The following is a 20,374-nucleotide window of genomic DNA, read 5'->3' on the forward strand; positions in this document are numbered from 1 at the left end:
AGTAGGAGTTTTTTTGAAGGATTTACAGCCCTCACACCGTATTTGATCATTATCTTTCACCTTGCATTCAGTAGCAAGCACCTTTTTATTATCCAAGTAAAAAAGGACTTGACCAACACAGCGGGGCAGACCGAGTATTCCTAAATTTGGACGTGACCTTACCTGAACATTGTGCCATTAAACTGCAGCACTTTCATTTCCTCAGCACACATTTACAAGAACTATCTGCAGAAGAGGAGGCGTCTTTTGTGAAAAATGACACGAGTGTATCCTGCACTTAATATCTCATATTTGCACATACGCACAGACAGGTGCAAAGTGCGTCTGCTGCACGAGGAGACACATTTGCATATGCCCTCTGACTGTTAGTTAATCCCAGCTCTGCGCTGGCATTTAAATGAAAGCATTGGACTTTAATTAACTGTTTTGAATTGTCAGCACGCCCCCATAATGACTGTTATGTAATAACTGAACAGGGCAGCCTTATTTTGTCCTCTCAGGCCTGAATATACAGTAAAATGCGTTCATCGGGATGTCATTTGTGCGCTGATATTGGCATTTCGAAGAGCCTCCAGGCTGAATACGGAGGAAATATTGGTTTAATAATAAGGTAAACCTTGTGGTTTATGGGCTTAAGAAATGCTCTATTGTTCACAAAAACTCGGAAAAATGCCTTTGTTTAATTCTTAATGGAAAAATCCCATTCTATATAGTATAAAATGATTTTAAGGCAGATTGTAGCAACTACACATTTTTCACAGTAGAGTAAAAAAAAAATGCATTTTTGCTGTTTTACAATAGAATTTCTATGTATGTAACTTTCTATCAACCAAATGATGACTTTTAAAGGAGGAGGATTTTATTTTCCATCATACAAATCACACAATCTTCATTAGTGGACTAATCTGTGCTTTTTCTGTCATGGTTTTACATTGACTTGAATATCAAAAAATAAGGAACAAAGAGTGATACAGAACACGTCTTTTATCCTTCTTTTACAGAACTGTGTAACAAACATTGTTACATCCCAAAAATAAATATACCCAGCTAAAATGCTTTTGCACCCAGGTAGTGTGCACGAAAGATGCAGTCAGAGCAGAAGCAGAGTCCCCAAAGATGCAGCCTTTTAAAAAAAAATAATTTTTCGTGGTTGAATGTTATGCGTGATTAATTTTTTGACTTCTCACAGAAGCCCACTGAGCCAGCTCATATGTGGGTATAAAAAGGTGAATTCAGTTTATTTGCCAAATAAATAGCAATAGCATTTTCAAAGGTTTTTGATAATAAATTTGTATATTCACATATTATTGTTGTTTTCATATACGTCAAACAACAGCAACACACTGGAGCAGCTTATGATTTTTAAATGACGTGCCCACTGCTCCACCACTTTTGAAGCGACACTGAGGCAAACTGTGCTTCCTGATGCTGGATGCACAGAGAATATGTAGATGTGTATCGTTTTCTCTCTTTGGCACAAAAGAAATCAACTGGAAGTGGGTGTGATGAGGCTTTATAATGAAATGTAATTTGGAAAGGCGCGGAGTGAAAAGGAAAATGGTCAGATGAGGGAAGGACGGAGGGAGAGCTGCAAAAGGTGATGAGTCTTCAAACTTAGCAAACATGGTGCACAATTTCATTTTGTCAAGTGCATGAAAAAAGAGAGAGCGAGAGAGAGAGCGAGAGCTACTGCACAGTTAAGACAAACATTGTAAGGCAATGTGTGCAAAGTAGGAATGACTCAGCGATACATATGGACACACTACATCCCAAGTGTGTGCACATTGTTAGCTCATGCTTCAGCAAAATATGAATATGAATATTTGCATTCTGTGCAATCACGGTGTTCTTTGGAACATCTCGTTCCAAACATAGTATAACAGAACAGAACATTTTACCATGTGATGTCCAACTATGTCTCCGTAAGCAGAAAACGATTGTTTTTGAACTTTGATGGTCTGCTATAGGGACAGGATAATATACGATATTGGCGTACACAGTTATTAATATGTCGATTTCTACGTCCATTGGTCACGCCTCCTGGAAGTGGGAGGTGACTACACCCTTTCCAGACTCAGTCTGGTGTTAGGCAGGCGAGTTGGAATAAAAATGCTGCACTGTTCCCCGTGTGTGCATGGGGTTTCTCCGGGTTCTCTGGTTTCCTCTCATACAGACTTTGGGGGATAAGGGTTAGCTGCCCGTTGCTAATTTTTTATTTTTTTTTATTTTTATATGTTTATTTCGGTCATGTCAGTTAGATCACTCATCATCACACATCATCTTAGTGTAGTTCACACAAAACACATAACCGAAAGGGAAAGCAGGAGAAGCAAAAGCTTATCTAGTCCCGCCCCCATTATCCACAGACGACATATTTTCATCATACAATACATGATAATGCCAATGTTACGCTATTACCACACTCACCCTTCAACGCTCCAGGCTTTTGTAAACGAGAAGTTCACCAGAAAGTTGAAGTTTTGCGACAATGACAGGTTTGAATCCATCACTGGTCCCGTTCATTTCTGCTGCATCTTAAGTTGCCAACATGGAGGTTTATAGAGACTGAGTCAGTAATGTCTGGAGTTCTATAGTGTTGTTGTCTTTTTTATGTCTCCATTTACCAGTGAAAAATTGTGACAATAGGTTTTGTGATTGTGGGCTTTTGTTTACATTTGGATAAAGAGTAATGTTTTCCAACTTACGGTGTCTGGCAGCCTGGCCCACTGGCAGGCGGGCAGACAGTGAGCCGTAGTTTTATGGCTGTTACCCATTAGGTGTTAGATGTGTCATCGATAATGTTTTCAGCCTCCTGACAGGAAGACTGAGAGCGGCTATCAAATACAAGTCTATCAGGGGCTTTTAGGTCTGCCTGTGTGCCACACCTCAGGCACATTCACCAGCTGAGTGTGCCACATGGGTCCTCTTATAAACACGTTTCATTTTACTCTCTGCTGCATGCGAGTATGGTATTTAGTGGAGGGTGTCAATGGAATCACAGAGAATGAATACTTCAACGCCTCTATTTAACCACTCAGTGTCTCATTGCGTGTTTGTCTAATTCCCCTCGTTCACCTGCTGTCCACCCACCAGCCTGTTGAAGCAGGAAGGAGGAGAAGAAGGTTTTACTATGTCTTTTATGGTAATATTTTATGTCGGTAACACAGCCTGGCCCCCTTACTTCTCTCCTTCAAAGGGAGCTTGTGTGTTTGAGACTGCATTTCTGCATTAATATTTCTAGAAATCTGCATCTCTATTCTCCACTAATGGACCATCCTCAGCAATCACCCCATGAAACATCAAAGTGAGGGAAGAAATGTTTGATACTACTTTATTTTTGTTTTTTACATTTAATTGTGTGTATTTGTCACTAATGGATTTCATCACTGTTATTCCCCTAAAGCACAAATACACAGGTCTTTTCTTATTGTTTTCATTGAGAGACACCTAGTGGCAGAACTTGAAAAACATGAATAGAATAGAATAGAATTTAATAGAATAGGCTTTATTGTCATTGTAGTTTTACAAGAAAACATTTTTTTCCTACAGCAGTAGAAAGACAAACAATGAAAATAATAATATAGCAAGATAAAAGCTGTTTTATTCTATTGTACCACAGAAGAAATGAGCTTGTTCCTCTTATTGCTTACCCTATTTTGGAAGGGGACAGGGTCCACATGGTGATGAGGTGTCACCTCACTAGAATACGGTAAACAGTTTTATTCCCACATCAGTCGAGGGCCTTAGCTTTAGCATGATATCCCTGTGTGTGTGTGTGTGTGTGGGTTCTCTCTTCCTTTCACAGTCTAAAAACATACTGTACAGATTGGGATTAGGTTATTTAAAGACTCTAAATATGCAGAAGAGTGTTAGTTAATGTGAGTGTGAATGATTGTTTGTCTCTGTATCTTGGTCGTGTGACGGACTGCTGCGACAAATTGCACATACATAGAGATGAGAGGAGGAGTGGATATTCCTTTTCGCCATCAATCATACAGTAGCTGTAGTGACTCAGAATCTAAGATTAGTAGCAGTAAGAGTGTCGTAGCGCGCCGGGTAACCACATACAGCAGCTCCACTTTTATCCTCAATTTCTGAAACAATGCCATGATAACTTGTAATGCGATTTTGAGTTGAAATATTCAAATGGGACAAAATTGAGCAATACCACTGCAAATCGTGGGGGGCAGTATGGAGTCAATCGTCCCGTCAGTCAGGAAAATGACCAATCACATTTATTGGTACTCAGAACCCTGCAGGTCTTCACTGTAACTCACTACTGTATACACAGACTGGTCTTCTGTGTGCCCATGCCCACAAATCTTATCCTCTTTACGTCTTGGCAGCTGCGCCCTACCTAACTTTTCCACTTTATCAGTCTGTGGCACCCGTTTTCTGTTTACCCAGCACTTCCATTTCACAGCCTTCTGCCCACGAGGTGGACACACACACATCCAGACGCCACCAATCCATCAAACCCCACTGCTTTGAACACCAGACCGGTTTCAGCCGCTTGCATCAACCGCTATTCATCCCCCTAAACGTCTTGTGTTTCATGACCTCTCCGCCCAGCAGACGCACATTCATTTTCGTCCTTTTCTTTATGGACTTTACATAACTGTGGTATATATAACAAAAAAAGCATAAAATATAAATTTCATTCATGCTGTCTTTTATGTCCAAGGAAATCCCTCAATCACTCGCGGGTTCTGTGCACCTGCTGACTCATATTCAGCCACCCCCCACTTACAGCAACCACCTTTTTCATTTCATTTCTTTTCTGGCTGAGTGTGTTTATGGCACCATAAAGCTGGCACTGTGGGATGCACACACTCCGAGTTGGTGATGTGTGTCTGGGGAATATCGACCCCATGGGACTCGGGGAGAGAGGGAGAGAACCGCTGCAGTTTAGAAGATTGGCTGCTTTTGCCTCCCTGATGCAGCCACCACTTATTACCATCTATTATTATCTCATCTCCGTACGTGATACAGCATATTTCATCTCATGGGAATCGTTTCCTATCCCAATTATTTCACGCATGCCTTCTGCATTGTCTCTGGTATTTACCGTGTATCTGTTACACCTCACAGTCATGCCATCCCTCGTTGCCTCTTTTCTCACTCCCTTCTTTTGTCGTCTTCTGTCACCCGGTCCCTTGCTGCAGCGATATGTCAAGTGCACTGCGGCGTGCACAGCAAGAGTGTCTGTGTGATTCCTCCAGCTCTGCTGGTGTGTGTTAGAGATCCTGGGGTTGTTTAAATGTAAAGATAAGGACGTCTTTTCCCAGCTGGCGAGTTTCACATTTAGCTGCTGCTGCTGCCACATTAAAGCACGTGGTCTTCAGTCTTTATTTTGTACGAAACCCATTTTTTGGATCTGGTTTCAGGCAAAAAAAAACTAAAAACCAGAGCATTAAAACAAAACCACGCAACAGACAGGACTGAAACGTGACATGAAACAACAAACAAACCACATTTAGATAAATAAAAGTCCAAAACTTGAAATAAAACAAAGTGTTAGTATCATGACATTTAGGCGGTTTACGGTCTCTGATTAACATCGCTAATCTTGTTGTTTTCTTTCATCAACCATCATCATGTTGTCTGTTGTGGATGTGCTGTAGATGTGTCTATAATAACAATAATGACAATAATAACAATAATAATAATAATGATAATGATAATGATAATGATAATAAAGAAAACAGCTACACAGCTGCTAAACAGAGAACATGATCTATGATATCTCTGGAGTGTGTTTGGTTGTTTACTTTTCTTATATACCTTTTATTACACGAGTATGTTTTATCGAAACATGACGTTCATTTCTTTTCATATGCCACAATTTTACATAAGTGAGTCACTTTTTATTGTATTGTAGTAACCTTGTGTAACTGCTGACCCGGAAATGCCAAACCGGAAGTCTCTCAGAAAAAAATAATAATGGCAAACATCTACTTGCATGTTCCTGCCAAAAATAAGGTCTACAACCAGTGTTACGTGAGTGCCCTCTGGTGGTACTTGGAGTAAATTCAGAAATACTGTTCCACTGTATATACCAGGGTATGTGATCAGGGAGGAGCTGAGGCATTTTGACTGCAGTATATATATATATATATATATATATATATATATATGTATATATATATGTATATATATATATATATGTATATATATATGTATATATATATATATGTATATATGTATGTATATATATATATATATATGTATATATATGTATGTATATATATATATATATATATATATATATATATATGTGTGTATACCAACGTGTGAAGTATTATGTGAGGAAGAGGAGGATGATGAGAGAGTAAATGATCTTATTGGGAATAAATCTGCCTCCTGTGAAAAGTCTGTTGCTGACTTTGCTCGACTTATTTACACCACAGTATTCTAAGAAGATGCTTGGGTATAAAAAGTTTGGGAACCACTGATCTACAGCAACATTAAGACAGAAATGGAATATGATGGAATAAGATGGCAGACACTGAGTGGGCAGAAGAATATGTGCCCATTTGTCCTGGTAATAGAATAAAGATATGAAATTTAGAACAAAAAGATTTCCTCTTGTCATCATGATGAATGGTGAATATTACTTTTTGAGATTGAGACTCATCTTCTACTGCTTTATCCTCCATCTTATCTTATCTTATCAAGGATTTGTAAGACATATTTTTTGCACGTTTTAGGCACAGTTATTCCAAAGCATGGAAGGCAAATTAATGTTTATTCATTCATTTATTTATTCTTCTGTTATTTATTAATGCATGTTTTACATTGTAATCAAGTCCACCGTTAAAAGGTAAATCAAAGGTAAATCAATGGCACCACCTAGTGGGCAAACTGAGGCAGTATGGGGCTTGAGTTCAAGCTCAGTACTGGTCATCACATGACCTTCAAGAGCAAGAGTCATGTGACATACCCTGCGACAGTAGCATGGAGAAAAGTCTGAAAAAAGAAAAAAAAAGTTGAAAAAGTCATTGCATCATTATGTTGCAATAACTCTAACTGAATTTTCCATACGTAAAAGTATTGTTTTGATATAAAATGATATATAGTTTACAATAAAAAATCAAAAAGTATTTGTGATGCAAAATGATTTTGAAAATGAAGAAAATATAGACAGAAATGACTCATGATAATGATGTTAATTGGCGGGTCATGACCTCTGATTTAGACCGTTTTGACATGAGATCGTTAGGTTAACACAGGTGTCACTCATCACTAATTAAAGCCCCACACCTGAACACAGTGGCCTCTTAATTAGTGTCATTAGAAACACAAGATAAATGTCATTAGCTTACGATGAATTCCGTGTCAAAGTGGCTGCTGTGAAAAGACATCAATCATCAGCGTTTGTCTGTGTCTGTGCTCTTCTCCTGCAGGGACCAGTGACCCTTATGTGAAGTTTAAGATTGCAGGGAAGGAGGTGTTTAGAAGTAAGACCATCCACAAGAACCTGAACCCGGTGTGGGACGAGCGAGTCACCCTACACGTGGAAACCCTGAAGGACCCTCTCTATGTGAAGGTAATTCTTCTCTTGTTATTTAAACAGTTTTCTTTACATTTTTACTCCGTGACTTGAAGGACAACAACTCAGTGTGAAAACAAGGCACAGACAATGTTAATGACACATAATTTGTGATTATTTGTGATAATTTGTGATTTTTATCGGTAGTTTTCATATCCCCATTCTTACAGAAACACTCAAAGCAGTTCTCCTTCTCTCAGAGTGTCTTTATATAAATCTTTTATTGCTGTCCCTGGTCTTTGTCATTGTTAAAAAGCCATTTTCCCACTTTTCTTCCGGCGATGTGTCAGATTTTCCATTGTGTATATATTTCCTCTCCTATACCAATCCATTGTTTTTGACAAGGAGGAATCCACTTCTACTGCATTTCCATGTCATGGAGTTCTTATTTGTGATCATAATATCATAATATTTTCATGAAATAGCTAATGTTGTTTTTTGCAGGTTTTTGACTATGACTTTGGACTTCAGGATGATTTCATGGGCTCTGCGTATCTCTACCTGGAATCACTGGAACATCACAGGTCTCTTTATCTTTTTCACTTTACACATCTTGTATAACAACAATCGTATGGCCCTAATCTGGATTAAAAATCCCTTTATGTCTTGACTCAGTCTCCTCTTGAAGCATCTTTTCTTCAAGATTCAAGATAAGTTCATCGAGACATCAAATCGAAAACACCAGCTCAATATGTACATGGTTAAAAATGATAGTTTTAGAGGTCACAGGTGATGCAGTCATTTTGATTAAATGCAGTATATTGTCGCCCTCTAGTGGCATTTTTTGATAACTCACCTCACGCCTGCAAAAACAAAACTTAACTGATTCCATCAGTAGAATTATTTGTACCTGTGCTGTTTCCTCATATTACTTGTCAAAATATGATTTTTGTTTTGTTGTAAGTGATGTATTGGTGTGTAGAAACTGTAATATTAATATAAGAACATCCAGTGTGTTCACCTTATGCTTATGCTGGGTTTCATTCATCTTTCTGTTGATCCACATTCCTCCCTATTTCTTTTGAACTGGATTATTTTTTTACACCCTCTCAGAACATTTACTATTAACTATCGCCATGTTAAGGTTTCATAAAACTGGAGAACAAACAGGTTTCGACAGAAAAGGTTAGAAACTACCTTCTGAACGACACAAATCCCTCTCGGAAGCATCTTTTTTGATGCAGCCATTGCTGCAGTCTCCCTCCAGTGGCAGACTGTGGTAACTGTCCTAACCCTCATCGCTTGGATTAACTGTACACTGGATTGTAAACCCTCACTCATTACCTTTTGTGCATAGATTACCTGCAAACTAGCAGTTCTTAAAATGGACAGGGAGGGAAAGTATAATCTATGGAAGTCAGTGGAGCAACATATCTTACTCTTCTACATCCATGTTGTAAGACTTAAACTGGTCAAAAATATGTATCTACTGGCTGTTAAAATGGATCAGGTCTGTGTGTAAAGTCCCCATTATACACATATAACAGTGACTTAATGTGTTGTTAGGGGGGCAAATGAGGACTAAAATGCAGTTTTAGTACTTTGACCAAAAATAACAGTCGTCATTCAAATAATTAGTTTGACATGTTCAGTATGTAAGAATTGGTGACAAAACGGGAAACTAAGAAACACAAGGTAAGCAAGAACAACCAAACAACACAATCTGATAATATGATAATATGAAGACCATAAAAAAACAACCAAGAAATGTAACTAACAGAAAAAACGAATTCACTATTCACTATTTTGTCCTCCCTCCACTGGCTTGTTTTTGAGGTTCAAACTTATTAATGTGATGTGAGTCATCTCCAGACTCCTGCCAGATTAACGAGATCCTCCAACCAGTTTGTTTGTACTTTTTTTTTATTTTTTATTTATTTTTTATTAATCCCTGTAGTGAAATTCCTTCTCTGCATTTAACAGATCCTCTACTAGAAACTGTGTGCAGCCACTGAGCAGCGCCCGTGAAGCAATGGGGGTGGGGTACCTTGCTCTGGGGGCAGCCAGCAGCCCTTTGACCTGGTCACCAAAGGAGAAATATATAATATGATTCAAATTAGAAAGAAGCAGTGCAGTAAAAAAGTCTGTGCTGCTCTGACATGAGACGGAAACTATTCATCCAGGAGATGGAAAGGAAAATTGGCTTGTAACTGAAGGGTTGCCAGTTCAAGTAACTATTCCACAGACTGTAATTGCAAGCTAATTTAACTTTATTTCTAAGTTTATTTTTGATTAGTTTTACCTGTTTCTGCCGTATTTGTTGTGCCTGTGGTTGTTTTTTAGACCAGGTTTTTCCTCAATCCTGGTCCTCGGGAACCCACTGCCCTGCATGTGTTAGATGTTTCCCCGCTCCAACACACCTGACTCAAATAAATGGCTCATTTATCAGGCTTTTGCTGAGCACCATGACGAGCTGACCGCTTGAATCAGGCGTGTTGGAGCAGGGCAACATCTAAAACATGGACCCGGATTGAGAAACACTGTTTCAGACAGTCGAGGTCCATCAGGTCTACTGTTTTCATGTAAGAACTCACAGCTGTTGATGTTGACGTGAACATGGTTTTTGTCTGTGCTTCTCTGTAGGACACTGGACGTGACGCTGGACCTGAAGGACCCGCAGTATCCTGAACACAACCTGGGCACCCTGGACCTAGGTGTGACTCTGACACCGAAGGAGGGAGACTTCAGGGATGCTGTAAGAAAACGATGTGACCTTTTCAGTCAGATGAATCATTCATGTGTTTCTCTCTCTTCCTGCACACACTACAGTACATGTCCTCCTCATTCAGGGGAATTCTCCTCCTTCTTCTTCTTCTTCTTCTCCTCTATCTTACATCGTCTTTGATTTGACTCCAGTACATGTTGATATAATGTCTCATATAGTGTAAACAAATATATAAACACTGAGAATCTCAGTCAGAAGCTTGATTATGTTATTCCAGTTCAGTGAGCTGCGTCTTCGTACATCAGAAACTCATCAAGAAAGCGCTGGCTTCATTCAGCCTCACGCACACTGGAAAGTCTCCAGCTCAGCAGATACATGTGCATAAACATAAGTGTAATTAATATGTTCAGTGGAAAAGTTTTTTTGTGTTTTCAAAGAGCAGCGGATTCTCTCTCTCTCTTTTTTTCTCTTTAATTATGTTGTCTGCTGCCTCTGTGGACATGCTCCGTGTTTCACAGTTGCATTTATTTCTGTTCAATTATTTGTTTGGATAATTGGACCCCCGCATGTTCTACCCGGAACAAGGCGGAGAGTCATGGGGGAAATATTTTATTCCTTTTGATCTGACGTCTTCATTCTGATGCTTATTTGTTTGCTGCAGTTCAGAGAGTCCGCATTTGACAGAACAAATAAACTATTTAGGTTAAGCATCATTTTGGATTTCTCCCACTGTGACGAAAATGAGTACAAGGTTATGCCAGTGCATTCTTCATGGCTCTCTCTGCTGCCATCTACAGGTGTGGAAGAGTAAGGGAAATAGATTCTGTTCTTTTTTTCTTTTTCTTTTTCTTTTAAACAAAAGCACATGTTGCTCATTTTGGCATAAAATAAATATTTAGCTCCTCTAAAACAGTGACATGTTAGGGAATCCACTTCCAGTTCTTTGTGGATTCGATAATCCTTCGTTATTATTGCTGATAATCTGGCAAAATTTGACTCAGTGATTCAATAAATACAAATACTGCACATGTAATTCTTAGTTTTATATTTGAGCCTTTAGTATTTATATGAAATATCCGACTGTGTGTGTATTAAGCTTAATAATCCTTCATTATATTGCTAATAATCTGGCAATTTTTTACTCCATTTTCCTATTTGAGCCTTTAGTATTTATATTAAATGAGACACAATTGAAGCCAGCGACTGACACAATTATAATCCTTGTTGTCAGTTTGACGTGAAATGAAGCAGGTAAATCAAACAGGAATCAGCTGACGGTTGTGTCATGTTTGTCTGGTGATAAAAGTATAAACCTGACGATGCAGTAACAGCAGTAATCGTACGTACGTGTCCGTGTGTGCGCGCATGTCCGCAAAGCACCTCTCATACACTTCCTGCTTAAGTAACTTGCATGGATTGACTGTCCTGCTGTCCTTTCTCTAACCTCGCCCCCCTGCAACAGACCAGGGCTAACTTGAACGCCATGCTCCCCCCCCCCAACACAAACCCACCCCCCACATGACCTTTTAACCCTTTCACCTGTGATCCTGCAGCTTTCAGGGGCGAGACAATGGGGGGCGCTCTGTAACCGCTTTGTCTCATTTACAGACCATGCTTTTGAGAAGGAACTGGAAGCGATCTAGTAAGGTAAACTAATACAGCATGAACCTCCCCCCCACACCCACAACACCTCCAACTGTACTGTGACCTCACTACTGACCACACCTCACCTCACCTCTTCCTGCACTCTTTACTGGTGCTCTGGTACATGGATGGAGTCTCCCCCAGCCCCTTCTCACCTCTTTCCTCCCCTTTCTTCCTTCCACAGTGGTATTATATGTGTGTTTTATTATTATTATTATTTTCCACAAGCTGCAATACACCACCTGCTTTTTACATCACCCAAGAGGATGTAAAAAAAAAATTTGATTTCCCCTCTAAATCTGCAGTGTGTAACTTTTAAATGTAAACAGAGGTCTGTTAAATTTAAACCATTGTCAAATGACTTTGCACAATGTCAACCGACAGAATCCTGTTTCAAAGCCTCAAGATTCATTATTTGACAACCTGTTCCTGTTCATTCCAAGAGTGTCGTGAAAATGACACTATACGCTCTATTATTAATAATTATTTATGATTTTGATGAATAAAACTATCCACTGAGCCTAACCTTAACCTCAGTCTGGTGTCTAACCCTAACCCCATACTCATAACCTCAGATTTTATTTTACTGCATTATATGACGCTCTCTGGACGAGAACGGGTAGAATCTTAAGGTTTTGAAATCTTACATTCTTCAGCCAGGCACGTTCCGGGCGATACCAGCTGTCAATCACAATTTATCGTCTCATTTTCCCCTAAATGGGAACATAATTTACCAAATTGACACCATGTTCTTTTGAAGAAGAGCTGTGATTGGTGATTGAGACCATAAACCCCTTTTAGGAAAATGTTTACTGACGTTATTAAGTGAGACGTACAAGCTCAGAAGAGAAATCAACGACATTGTGATTAGTAAAGTGAGACGGCTGTGAACAGGTTGGATTATGACTTTTGTTGGAATGAGCGTTTCTTGCCCCCCCCATGCTGTAGTACTGTCACACAGAAGATGGCATCTCACATAGCTGTAGCTGTAGCGCAGTGACTCTAACAGTGTGAAAGTAACACTAACACAGTTAATGCAGTTCTTTACATTTATTATGATGTGGAAAATACAGCCATTGTTGCATCACATTCGATATATAAATACAAAAAAGCGGTGTTAGGGTTATGTTAACATGAAATTAGTTTAATTTATCACAAATCCTGATTCTTGTTTTGAGCTAAATTGGTGTTTCACACTAAGTTTACTGAGCATTTTCAGACGAAGGACACCAGTGTTACATCGTTCTTATATATATATATATATATATATATATATATATATATATATATATATATATATATATATATATATGTGTGTATATATATGTATATTTAAAATGCTTCACAGACCAAGCTACTGACCAGACAGAGGCAAGATGGTAACGTCAATAACAATGAATCGCCAAAACTTACACACTGCAGCTTTAACTGCAAGCAGGACTACACCCAAAGTGTATATCGTTCAAGTCAAAAGTCATATATAGTTAAAGTTTATAAATTTACACCAAAGGTGGAAGTAAAGCAGTACAAATATTCACCATTGTCATATAAGGAAATATTGCTTATTTTACTTTTTAGAACATATTGTTTTTCAGTTTGAATAAATATGGGGCTAATCATTCATGTAAAAGTTTTACTGTGCAAGAAAAATCTAACTCAGATTAAATCAAGTGTCTTTAATGTGGCTTCAAAACATCATTTTCTAACAAGTAAAGTGATCATTTGGACTATTTGCTTTTTTCATGAACCTGAGCTTCTTCCACCTTTGACCTGCTCTGTGTATTGCAGCTACTGTGTGAGAAAATAACAGCATTTAATTTGTTTTTCGGGGTTTTAAAAACGTCCTGTAAACAAAATCTACTGTTAACAAAAAAAAAGAAGAAAAGACTATTTTTTGTTTATTAACTGAGTATGGGACACTCTTAGAACCCTTGATGTCAGCTGGAAATTTTAACTTCCCATCTTCCCACATGTGAGAGAACAATGATCACATTAAACAAAAGGTTTCATGTGATCATTGTTGGCTGTCAGGGTGAATAGAAAGCATGCTGGTTGAGGCTCTGCTTCTTATTTGTTCGTGCATGAAGCGCCTACCATGTTTTTCTTTTTGTTCTTTTTCTTTAATCAAGTACAGCAACGTTAGTGTCAGGGATGATTCTGTAGTATTCTTGTTTGCTGCTTCTTCTGAGCAGGAACTTGTGTCTCTATTCTTGTCACTGAGAGGGAAACAAGCCGAACCTGGACACTTTACCAGAAAAGTTCCACAAAGAGACACTTTCAAAAAATGCAATAAAAAGTCAAATCTACAATTTGTTAATTCACTATTTTGTCGCTTTATTTAACAGACAAAATTATTACTCATTACATTCCGAAATAAAGTGAAACACAAGCAGATATTCGTTAGTGTTGCAGATGAACGAGAACGACGACGAGTGGCTTCACTGTGTGAAGTGATGATGATTTTCCATGTCCATATGGCTATGTGTGTCACCGTAGCATGATTGTGTCTCATGCCGAGGGCTCGATGTTCACGCACATTCAGCAGCGGTTTCCGCCCATGGCCTTTACGCACACTGAGATTTCCACTGACTTCCCGAAATCCTTTCACGATCTCATGAACTCTAGTAGATGGTGAAAGACCGAAAAACTCTGTTCAGTCTTGCGTTGAGAAACTGTGGCATTAGAATGTGTTTTCTGTGATCAGATTGGAGCGGAGACACATCAAGGACTCACTGCATTTACACGTCTGTTCAATGTGGTCACAACCTGTCTCCGACCAACTGATCCGCCAGTGGTTTGGCAGATGGGATGACAATCTGTTGGGTGTATTTACACCTGTACCTGTAAGTGGTCAGGTGCTGTGTGATTGCAATGCGATCACAGAAAATGCATTTTAATGCCAGATGTAAAGGAAGCCATACTCTAAGTGCTAACTTACAGTTCTTGAAGATTGGTATAAAAGTAGTACCTGTATAAGCTTTTCCAGTCTTGTAAACTGTCCCAACTTTCTTGCATGCAAAATATTCAATGTTTATATTTACTATATACAATTAGATTTGTCAGTGAAAACAATGTCAATCTTCCCATGTCCTTTTTGTCTGTTGAATTAAGGTTCAAGTCATTCAAGAAATTACAAATGTAAGTTTTTATTGCCTTTTACAAAAAGTGTCCCAACTTTTCTGGAGGTTTTCCTCAATTGCACCTACAGAGGCGCTGAACGATTCCTTAACTAACAGTAAAAAAAGTTTGATACTCGCCAAGAGACACAGATACACATTTGAAGTGTGCTTGGTTGGAGCCGGGCAGACGTCCTGCTGTATTGTGCTTCCCCAAACCAAGCCTTTGAAGCCTCCAAACTGGGCCAATCCCGCCTGTGACTCGGGAATTAGCTCAAACACTGACTTGCTACTGTGCTACCCCACCAAAAAACAAAAAGCCGCTGCCTCCGAGTTGCCTCCCTGCCTCCGTACATAGTTATTTTTACACCACCACTCCTTTTTAATGAAGCATATGTGAGCGCTGAACCCACAATAGGAGACGCAAACTATTCCTGAAGTAGTCTCAGATAATAATAATTACAAGTCGCACTCGGTTCAGGTCTCTAACTTTAATACCACGAGGCAAACTGCTTATTGTGGCACTTCAAATGAATTTCTCCTTGCAAAGGGCTGGCAAATGTTGAACCTCGTACTAGGACTGAATTAGTTTTGAAACTGAAAACTTTAGTATCTCTTGGAAGACTTTTAGCCTCTGAACATCTCGGCGCACAATCCCATTCCTGCTGTGCTCTGGCAGAGAATCCGAATTCAAATAGCCCGTGGTCGTCTGAAAGAGAGAAATATGTAGCAACAAAACAAGGAAACAATTAGGGGTTGCGCTCGAGTAGGACATAACGGCAACCTCTCATCATTAGCATACAGTGTGTTATAGGCGCAAGTGAGCAGTGGAAAGGAAAGATGTGGGAGTTGCTGTATGGGAGGTTGGCTGTATTTCAGGGAGCCATTCCCATTGTTTAATGTCTGGAGAATGGAAATTAAGAGGCTCCGTCTCCAGATCAAAGGCCTGCACTTGCAAGGCAGGGTTTGTTCAGAGTTTAATGAAATTCACCCGCAAAACAAAAGCTATGCTAATAAATTCTCCCTAACGAGGAAGGAGGAGAGAGGAAGGCAGCGCGAGGAGAGAGAGCGAAGGGGGAGTATTTGTTTGACAAATAAATACCACGCTCTTTGTTTTAGTGAAGGATACTGACACGATTCAAAGAGAGGTTAAATAGGCCTGTAAGTGCACAGAAAACTGGTGGAGGGAGGAAATAAAAAAAAAAGAAAAAGAAAAGCCGAGTTTAAAAATATGGATAATCATCAATCTGGATTTGCGGAGCTGTCAACCTACGGCACCGCCAGATGGAAGGAGAAATTTACAGAAGTACACTGTAGCAGCATCTCGGTGGTCTCCCCCCGTTTTAGATAAGACAGCCTATGAATCACTCGCCCCCTTTTTCATATTTATCATATTCAAAATGTGTGTATGAGGAAGTGAAATGAACAAACAGATGCAGTAATGTTCTTGTGCAGAGTGTGAGGTTTGTCTGCAGTGAGAGGCTGATGATGATGTTTCTCAGTCACAATACAATATTATCACGACGTTTAAGTCGCGACACGATGACTATATGCTGAATATTGTGATTATATATCGCGATCTGCGTCTCGCAACGTCCCATTTTTCTCATTAAATCTCGTCCTGCGAGACTTTCCATGGTTTTGTGACAGTGATCTCGATTGCTGCGACTGCCGTTGAAGACAGCGGGTAAACTCTGTCCACACATACCGCGCCATATGTCTAAAGTGAACTGGTCATGTGACCGCCCCTATGTGTAAATGCGGAAAAAAAGTGTTTCCCTTACGCTTGTGATAAACTTTTATACCGACGGGTTTTACGAAATGTACGAAATTTCTGTTAACAGTTTTTTTATTGCGATATTTAGGTTTTGCGCATTGGAAACCCAACTACTGTCTCTCTGCTTCATGGTCATACAATCCAAAAATACCTCCAGATGTTTGATTTAAACTCTGTCGGTGCATTTCTCACATTCATCCTGCGGCGGTACGTCTCCATCTTCCCTCCGGGCAAAATCTCGCACTTGGCAACATCTAGTGGACTGAAACATCTAATTATCATTGTTTTATTCTTATACACATAAAGTTTAAAGTTTTTATTTGTAGCATCATTTAAAAAAAAAAAACAACACTTGGTGTCTCAACAGTCACTTCCTGGCTGTTTTGGTCAGGTGAGGTCACACCTTTAAGGGTCAATTTGATTACTTTAATTTTTGTCTCATCTCGTGTGTTTTGCCTCCTCCTCTCTGTGTTGTGAAAATTGTGAATTTGTCGTTGATAAAGTTCACACAAGTTGGTTAATTACTGCACATTATGTGTGTGTGTATTGTGTGTGTATTGTGTCTGTGCATAATACCAACGCTTGTGTAAAACGTCTCTTTTACATCTGTGTGTTTGCGCGCGTGCCTGTGTCTGCTGCAGTATCAGAGTATGCGTCTGTCAGATGTGCACAGAAAAGCCCAGCTGTGGCGAGGCATAGTCAGCATCAGTCTGATCGAAGGTCGCGGCCTGCAGCCCATGGACGCCAACGGCCTCAGTGACCCTTACGTCAAATTCAGGATGGGGCACCAGAAGTACAAAAGCAAGGTAAACATCTTCATTTAGTGGTCGTAACAAATGCACATTCTGGTGACCTTGAGACAGGTCTTTTCAAAGACACACATGGATGCACGTATACTCACCGGCCACTTTATTAGGTACAGAGAACACTTGATAAAGTGGGAGCTGCTCCTGGTGTGCACGTAAAGTTCTGTTTCTGCAGCTCATCTTTTAGGTTTTAACGCGTCGTGTTTTCAGAGATGATCTTCAGTTTTCTATAATTTTTTCTCTTCTTTTGGACCGTTCTCTTTTAACTCAGGAGATGGTTGTGCGTGCAGGTTATCCCATTCCTTCTCCATTCTGATCAGCAGGTCGTCTTTATTACTACATCACTATTGAGTTCCTGTCATGCGATTGGCTCATTAGATATTTGCATTAACAGACAGTTGGTGAACAATAGAAAGTGTTTATCACTGATTCCTTTATAGCAAACTGAAACATAACTGTAACATTGAATTGGTCATTTGATATTTGCATGAGCAAGTAGTTGAATTGGTGTACCTAATAAAGTGGTGAGTATATGTCTTTCTTGGGACAGTCCAAAACCTTTACAATTTAATATAGGTCCAAACAAATCAGGCAGGGTCAAGGTAAAAACAAAACAAAAATACAAACCAGATTGAAGATTAACAGGAAAAACACTATGAAAAAACATTAGAGAGCAGTGAGAGCAAACACCTGAAAATGATTCACTGTCCTCCGATGTCATGTTATGTTTGAGCCTCATGTTGACCAACAATGCATTTGCTCCTCAGACAATGCCCAAAACACTGAACCCACAGTGGAGGGAGCAGTTTGATTTCCATCTCTATGAAGAGCAGGGAGGCTTCGTGGACATCACCGTCTGGGACAAAGACGCGGGCAAGAAGGATGACTTCATGGGAAGGTGCGGTGGTTTTCATCAGTCTTGATGAATATGCAGCAGTCTCTGTCTTTTTTTGCAGTCTGATCTGCATACAACATCTGTTGCACGTCTGTCCATTCTGGAATAGGCATCCGTCCTCTGTGTTCCATCCTTATGTTTCTTCCATTTCATCTTCTCTGAGTTGTTTCTTACTCAAACCAAGGGTTTATGAGCAGAGGATGTTGCATCATTGATATAAAGTTACATTGATTTCGTTTAAGCACAACAGGTGTAGCTTGAATGGCAATTATCTCATGTCCAAACAAAGCCACGTCTTTAATTTGTTCCGTTTTTCCTCCTCCTATTAATATACACAATTCGAATTTATTTGAATAAACACTAACTCTGCACTTGTTCTCCAGGTGTACCGTCGACCTGTCGCTCCTCAGTAAAGAACACACACACAAGCTGGACATGCCGTTGGAGGAATCGGAGGGCGTGCTGGTGCTGCTGGTTACGCTCACCGCGTCTGCCGCTGTCTCCATCTCGGACCTGTCCATCCACATGTTGGACGACCCTCACGAGAGACACCAGATCATGCAGAGATATGTGAGTCATTTTCACTTTTGCAAGAGCGACCTTGTTTCATGTCTGCTTAGCTTCACCGCTCTTATGATGTCATCAGAACAAACACTGTTTTTGCAGAAATCTGGGACGTGACTAAGTAATAATACGACTTCATAGTAAATAACAGCAGATTAAGTATCAGAGACAGAACTTAGCCGGTAGTTCTACTGTTACAGTTCCCTTTTTTTGTTCTTTTGCTACAAAGTAAAGAAAAATGCACATTCATGCTGTTAATGGGAGTTAGTTCGCCTCCATCAGCAGTAGGTGACGTCACAGAGGAAGGATAAGAAGGCAAATGTGTGCTGTGGCCATTTTGTTCTACACATGATACGAAAAAAGAAACCTTTACCCCGAACCCTGAACATTTGAAGAGAATAACTCAAATGTAAAATATCACATTATTTTTATTTCAAACTGCAGAAAATTGCTTCAACAATAACAAATAGTTTAACGATCGCGTTGCTGCTTCCGCTCGATTATTGCGGTGATAGCAGAGGAATGTTGTGGTTTCCTCACGAGGACACACATTCCCCTCTTGGTGGAAATTGTGACGTTCAAACACCATCATTCTTTATTCACTGAATCTGTTTCTGTTGCACTTGTTTCCTTTCACCTGTCATTGATACGCCAACTTTTCCACCCACCTGGGAGTGTGAACAAGTTTATGAGACATTAGAAGGCAAAAATAGAATAGTTGGGGCCACACCAAAGTGAACTGTTCCACTTGGTGGAAACACAGCTTATGTTGAAATGATGATATAGTGCAAAATGACGACCTATGAAGTGGATATAAAAGGTTTACTCTGGGGCTACAGATAGCACACACGTTTTATTTTGAAGTGATCGTACACTCGTACAAACTCTCTGCCAATAAACACTTCTACATGTTACACACCGGACCTTTAAAACCAAGTCCTACAGTATAATTCACATTTTCCCACACACAACTACAACCACAACCACAACAGTCTTTATGTCACTTACTGAGTCAACGTAGACGAATAGATGAAGTTGTATTGTAAAGATCACTGAGTCAGAGTGACGTGTCAAGCGCCCTCGCATATGTGTCATCGGTTTTGTCATCGTTATTAAGTCAGAATTGAAAGGGAGAGCAGAGAAGAGAGAGATGCTCGGTACAAGAAGGGAAAAAAGAAAGAAAGAAACAGAGATTAGAGGTCAAGGAAGGTGACGAGAACACCCTGTGATTCACGCCACAAGGATTGTGCGGCATTTGCATCAGAGTCCTGCAGCGGTGTGTGTGTGTGTGTGTGAGTGTGTGTGTGATTAATGCATGCATGTGTTTTTATTTCAGTGCAAATTGTCTTAGCTTG

The 20,374-nt window shown here is 39.7% G+C and overlaps 1 protein-coding gene across 7 annotated transcripts in view; it reads left to right on the forward strand.

Moving 5' to 3' along the window:
• The window catches only part of mctp1a (multiple C2 domains, transmembrane 1a), a 165,803-nt gene that overhangs the window by 61,862 nt on the left and 83,567 nt on the right, over nt 1-20,374 (forward strand). For 5 of the 7 annotated variants that reach the window (XR_009241129.1, XM_058636127.1, XM_058636129.1 and 2 more), the window contains exons 3-9: nt 7,407-7,549; nt 7,997-8,076; nt 10,136-10,247; nt 11,826-11,864; nt 17,396-17,560; nt 18,328-18,458; nt 18,839-19,025. Coding sequence is in view for 6 of the 7 variants with exons in the window: in XM_058636127.1 (XP_058492110.1) it covers nt 7,407-7,549; nt 7,997-8,076; nt 10,136-10,247; nt 11,826-11,864; nt 17,396-17,560; nt 18,328-18,458; nt 18,839-19,025 (857 nt within the window). In the remaining variant the exon portion in view is untranslated. The remainder of the gene's footprint in view (nt 1-7,406; nt 7,550-7,996; nt 8,077-10,135; nt 10,248-11,825; nt 11,865-17,395; nt 17,561-18,327; nt 18,459-18,838; nt 19,026-20,374) is intronic. The other 2 variants (XM_058636128.1, XM_058636130.1) reach the window with 1 other exon arrangement.

The sequence above is a fragment of the Solea solea genome, chromosome 8 (genome assembly GCF_958295425.1).
Source record: "Solea solea chromosome 8, fSolSol10.1, whole genome shotgun sequence".
In the NCBI taxonomy this organism is placed as follows: domain Eukaryota; kingdom Metazoa; phylum Chordata; class Actinopteri; order Pleuronectiformes; family Soleidae; genus Solea; species Solea solea.